Source organism: Gekko japonicus, unplaced genomic scaffold (assembly GCF_001447785.1).
Source record: "Gekko japonicus isolate JY-2015 unplaced genomic scaffold, Gekko_japonicus_V1.1 scaffold717, whole genome shotgun sequence".
Lineage (NCBI taxonomy): Eukaryota > Metazoa > Chordata > Lepidosauria > Squamata > Gekkonidae > Gekko > Gekko japonicus.
Window position 1 is genome coordinate 520,603 of NW_015164204.1, and position 6,246 is coordinate 526,848.

Sequence of the window (6,246 nt, forward strand, 5' to 3'; positions counted from 1 at the left end):
AAGGTCAGTAGTTCAGCAGTTCGAGACCCGGGTGCCGCATGATGGCGTGAGCTCCCATCTCTAGTTCCAGCTCCTGCCAACCTAGCAGTTCAAAAGCAAGAAATTGCAAGTAGATAAATAGGTACCACTTCGGTGGGAAGGTAACAGAGTTCCGTGTGCCTTGGTGTTTAGTCATGCCGGCCACATGACCACGGAAACATCTTCGGACAGCGCTGACTCTTCGGCTTTGAAACGGAGATGAGCACTGCAACCCTAGAGTCGGATTCAACTGGCTTTCGAGCAAGGGAACCTTTACCCTTTACTCCCATGCACTCTTGGAAACCCCGCCCCCAGGAATTCAACATGACAAGTGAAGGGGAAGGAAAGAAGAACTTAAGGAAATGAAAGTTAAGCCTGAGCTTGACAGGCATCTTAACTCCAGAACTGTCTTTCTGTAGTAGAAAAGAGCAAGAGTCCAGTAGCACCTTAAAGACTAACAAAATTTGTGGCAGGGTATGACCTTTCATGAGTCATAGATACCTGAAGAAGTGAGCAGTGACTCATGAAAGCTCCTACCCTGCCATAAATTTTGTTAGTCTTTAAGATGCTACTGGACTCTTGTCCTTTTCTGCTGCTACAGACAGACTAACATGGCTACCCATCTTGATCTGTCTTTCTGCAGACATCCACCTGACTAGGTTAGTAAGTCTTAGTGGCTAGGCAAAAAATATTCTCCAAGGCATTTGTGGACAATTAATTGTTAGCCTGGAACAGCTTCAGTTATTCTGGCTGCTTTAGCAGGTGTCCTTTTGTGTGTGTGTGTGTGACTTTTTATCTGATTTTTAGCTGCTTCCTACATGGTTTTATTGCTCCACTTTTAAAATTCATGTATTTGTTATGCCAACTTTATAGCTGATTTCATGTTTTCGCTTTAAGTCATATAATTGTTTTGCTCTTAGATGCTGCCTTGGAAGTTTTTACCTCAGAGTGGACGATAAAAATATTTAATTAGTACATAAATACCACCAGAATGCTGTTGGCCTTTTTACTGTTGCGTAAAAGCTGCTCCAGAAAAGAGCAAGATGGAATTTACATGAAGGGCTCTAGAGATGTGTGTGTGTGCATTTGGTACACCTGCACGAACAAACTGAGGTGTGTACAAGGCTAACTACAAACGACTAGCAGATCTGTGCAAACAGGGAGGCCAGCAAAGAATTCAAATACATCTAGCTTTTGTAGACCCATTTACAAGGATGTTAAGATAAAGTCTGTTTGCGTCAATCTCCTTTTCCAGGGTCACATGTGCTAAAGAGAAGGGCCACTTCCGCCAGTCTCTTTTTCCAAGGTCAGACATTCCAAAGAGAACGGCCGTTTTCCCACAAGGAGGATTCTGTGTCCACCCTCTCTTAGATCCCAGAAGCCAAAGAGGAAAGATTTTCCTGGTGGGCGAATATAAAAGACCCCCTCATACTGACTTAGTCCATCTAGCCCAATACAGGCTGCGGCTCCCCAAAGACTTCCACAGAAAACCTTTAACTAGAGATGCCAGAGACTGAGCCTGGGACCTTCTGCGTGCAAAGTCTGCACTCCACCAGTGAACCTGCTCCTGGCAGGGTGAAACCATGGAATGATGTTTCCCATGCACTACAGACAAAGACCAAACACAGCACTTGCTTGTGCTTATCCCACAGCACTTCCACAGAAGGGCAACCACCTGACTGTAAAGAAATGCACATTGTGGGGTTTTGTTACAGAGCTAAACACTCTTAGAACTGCAAAAGAAAAGACAGTATTCAAACGATGGGCCAAAGGAAACACACTTTCCCTAGGAAGCTGGGAATCAGCACTGCCATCTTGTTTCAGAACCTCAAGATGCCTTAAACACACTCACCCCCTGCCAAGTGGCTTTGATCCTGCCTTGCTTGCTGTATACAGCAAGGGTCACTGGGGGAGGAAGTAGCTGTGAATTTCCTGCATTGTGCAGGGGGCTGGACTAGATGAACCTTGGGATCCCTGCCAGCTTTGTATCTCTGTGTAGACCCTGCCCCAGGCAGTATTTACTGGTGACAATGACCCTGCTCTATCTTGGGGCTCTTACACTCGAGACAAAGGAAGTTAAAGGACTGTGAGAGTGTCGTGATCATAGGACAGAAAACAAACCCTACTCTGAGCTGGTCTTGTGACAGCTCACTTGGCAGAGAGGCAAACCAAGAACCTGCCACACACAGGGCACCGCTGGAGGAGAGACGCTCCCGTCAGCCAACCGGGTTCCACGACAGAGTGTGGCACACTAGGCCTGCTTCCATCCGGCCGCTTTCAAGCCACCAAGCAACCAAAGCCTTTGCCCCACAGCACAAGCTTGCAGCCCCCTCGTCATATAGGAAAGCCCACACTCACGTGATGAAGTCCAGAAAGCTGGCCAGGGGCTCATAGGCGTGATTCCTCATGTGGCGGAACTCCACCACCATCTTCTCCTTCAGCTTGTCATCGATGACGGACACGGTAAGAGGGGAGGCTTCGTTCGCCAGAAAGTTCCCATAGTCTGTGCTCTGGAGATGGAGCTTCAGATCTGGGGTGCCGGAAAGGGGGGGGGGGAGAAAAAAAAATAGAGGAAAATGCCAGACTGAAGGAACCACAGTGGGCCTAACAAGGTGGCCTAGTGACACCTGCTGGGCAGAGGGAGGCAGCTCGGCTTTGCTAATGTGCTGCACCTTGCGGGATGCGAGAAGTACAGCCCTTGGCTTGTTAAGTCAGACTTTTGCTCTGGAAAGAATCGAGGCACGCAGCACGCCCTTGAACTTTGCACCTTCTCTTAGGCTTGCGGCTGATGCCGATGCTTCGTCAGAGAAAACGACACAAATGTTCTTTAAAGTGTCTTTATTAGGTCACTGGAATGGGGTGGGGGGAAAGGAGAGACGCTGAACCAAATGCCTGAAACCTGCCAGACAGCATTTTGGGCCTAGGAGAGGCAAGCCAGACATGGGGCTGTTCTGAAATGCCATTCGCATGGTTCACTTCCCTGTCCTGCTAGCTAAAGCAGCCACTGAACTTTCCCTCTGGGATGTCCCACTGGCCTTCTAACCTCCTTTGTCCCCACCCAGCTCTCTGTTTCTATTACCTGGGCAAAAAAAAGAGGTCTACGGGCACATGCCCATGCATTCTGACACCAGGCCACTGAAGTTAATACATACACTTGCCTTTGTAATGGGGGAGACGACTGGCTACTTCCTGACATGGTCACTGGAATGGGGTGACTGCTTAAGAGCTCAAAGTGTTAAGGAAGAGTTCCATGCCCTTTTGGTCTCAATTGAAAAAGACAGCTTGGCTGACTTTTTTAAAAAGGAGGGAAAGTTGGTACCACTGTGAGCTTTGTTTCCGAGTGCTGTGAATAAGCCTAGTGCTGTAAGAGGAGGGTAGGGCCTTGAACCAGGAAACCTAGCACTCCTGAAAACATCCTACCAATGAGAGTGAACTCTCAAAGAGGAATAATTTGAGACGGGCAGCCATGCTGCAACAAAAGCAAACAGGAGCCTTGTGGCACCCTGAAGACAACAACATTTTATTCCACCATAAGTTGCAGTGGCTCAAGTGGTTAAAACACTGAACTGCAGGTTGTGAAGGTTGGTAGTTCAGCAGTTCGAGACCCGAGTGTGCCGCATGATGGAGTGAGTTCCCGTCTCTAGTTCCAGCTCCTGCCAACCCAGCGGTTCAAAAGCAAGAAATTGCAAGCAGATTGCAGTGGGAAGGTAACAGCGTTCCGTGCGCCTTGGTGTTTAGTCATGCCGGCCACATGACCACGGAAATGTCTTTGGACAGCGCTGGCTCTTCGGCTTTGAAACGGAGATGAGCACCGCAACCCTAGAGTCAGATCTGACTGGCTTTCGAGCAAGGGAACCTTTACCTTTTAAAGCTTTTGAGGCCTAGAGATCAGGTCTTCAAGATACAACAGATTTGACCCTGACCTGGATAGCCCAGGCAAGCCCAATCTCGTCAGATCACGAAAGCTAAGCAGGGTCAACTCTGGCAAGTATTTGGATGGGAGACCTCCTTGGAGCACCAGCAGTTGGGAGGTGGGGGCAGGGTCTTATTCAGCCACCTCTCTGAATATCCTCCAGGCCCCCAGTAGGGGTCAGTCACCAGAAGTCGCCAAGACTTCCAGGTGCACACACAGTCACCAGAGGTTGCCATGACTTCCGGGTGTGCACACACACAGGCGCGCACGCACACATTAATAATGTGCCATGGAATCCCATGTGGGGCTAGGCCATGGAATGCAAGAGGTAAAACCTGTGACACGTTTATGTAAGACTCAAATGTATGCCAGATCAGCCCAGTGACCAATCGCAACATGCTGGCATGTGACAACATGTACCATGCTAGAAGATGAGCCGGTGAACAAACCCTTGATGGTGAACAGCTGATGTTCCGAGAAGCTGGAATACTTGGATATGGGAACGACAACTGGCATCGGGGCTCAATGTAGTGCCTGCTCCCTGTCTCTGATGGGTGGCCCATGGCTGCAGGCAGGTAAGTGCTTTAAGGTAGGTAGGGCTGTCTATAAAGCCAGGAAAGCTTGGCCACTCCTGAGAAAGGGAAAATTTTCATTGTCGAGGGTGGGCAGCAGATCACGGGGGAAGCGCTGGAGCAGTCTGAGCTGGGGGCTATAAGTAGTGGCTTGCCCCGCTCTCTTTGGGGCTCTCTTGTAGCAGTCTGCCCCTGGGTACCAGGGCTGGCCTTGATTGGGTCTGTCCTTTGCTGGGTGGGTATTGCCCTTTGATGGATAGGAGACGCAGATTCTTTCGCTGAAACCCTGTCCGAGGAACTGGTACACGCTGCCACCTACTGGCTGTTTCCCCACTTAAAATGGCTGTCCGGCATCCACCAACCAGAATTTTCCCCATCACAGCTATGGTAGCTGCCACTGTATTGAACAAACTCCTTGAGGCGACAAGGGAAAAACCTTTGTTAGAAATCTTCAGGAGGCTCTGCAAGTATGTTTTATTCACCCGGGCTCTTAATGGGGTATAAACTGCAGGCATCTTTTTTGGGGAGGGGGGTTACCTGCAGTTTTATTCTATGGCCTTTAAGTTGCAATGTTTTAATTGGGACTTGTAAGTTTGGTGCCAGGTTGGTGTAGCGGTTAGAAGCGCGGACTCTAATCTGGGAGAACCGGGTTTGATTCCCCACTTCTCCACATGCAGCTGCTGGTGTGACCATGGGGCAATCAGTTCTCTCAGAGCTGTTCTATCAAGAGCAGTCCTCGAAAGAGCTCTCTCAGCTCCACCTACCTCACAGGGTGTCTGATGTGGGATGGAGAAGGGAAAGGAAATTGTAAGCCGCTCTGAGACACTGAGTGAAGGGTGGGGTATAAATCTAATCTCTTGCTCTTCAAAGTCACCTGGAGCTACAAGCAAATATCGAAATTAATGCTTGGGGGGGGTGCTCCTCAAGGCTTTGACTGTGAATCACAGGAGATAGTGGGATGGTCTTTCGCTCTGGGTAGCATCTGAACACATGTAATTGCCTTATACTGATTCAGACCCTAGGCCCATCAAAGTCAGTCTTATCTACTCTACCAGGCAACAGCTCCCCAGATCTCAGGCCTGAGGTCTTTCATATCACCTCCTACCTGATCCCTGGAGGTGCTGGGGATTGAACCTGGGACCTTCTGCATGCCAAGCAGAGGCTCTGCCACTGAGCCATGGCCCTTCCCCAACTGGAAACATGCAGACATATGTAGCTGTTTCTGATACCAGGTGGTGCTTAAGTGTCTACTATGCAGGGGCATACTAAGTGAGCCAGCAGCACAGACAGGCTTGGGAATGGGATGAAGCTGTTGAAATCCTAACGATATCTCTTCAAGTTTCCTCCACACAGACCGAAAGCATAAAGAAGTAGAAATGTCGCCTTGACCTGGATAGCCCAGGCAAGCGCAATCTTGTCAGATCTCGGAAGCTAAGCAGGGCCGACTCTGACAAGTACTTGGACGGGAGACCTCCTTGGAATACCAGCAGTCGGGAGGAGGGGCAGGCTTTATTCAGCCACTTCTGAGTATCCTCCAGGCCCCCAGTAGGGGTCAGTCACCAGAAGTCACCATGACTTCCAGGTGCACACACACTCATGCACATACACACACATATGAAAAATACAAAAGAAAACCCCCAAAAAGTAGAAATGTCAGTCATTAAGACAGTGGCATACAATGAATGCCTCTATTCACAGGAACATACAACAGTGTGTTGCCAGAGGCACTGCCTTTTACTCTTG

The 6,246-nt window shown here is 49.2% G+C and overlaps 1 protein-coding gene across 1 annotated transcript in view; it reads right to left on the minus strand.

Moving 5' to 3' along the window:
• ATP6V0D1 (ATPase, H+ transporting, lysosomal 38kDa, V0 subunit d1) overlaps window positions 1-6,246 on the minus strand; it is a 54,679-nt gene that overhangs the window by 22,431 nt on the left and 26,002 nt on the right. The window contains exon 2 of the mRNA XM_015408396.1: window positions 2,377-2,548. Coding sequence (XP_015263882.1) covers window positions 2,377-2,548 — 172 coding nt within the window. The remainder of the gene's footprint in view (window positions 1-2,376; window positions 2,549-6,246) is intronic.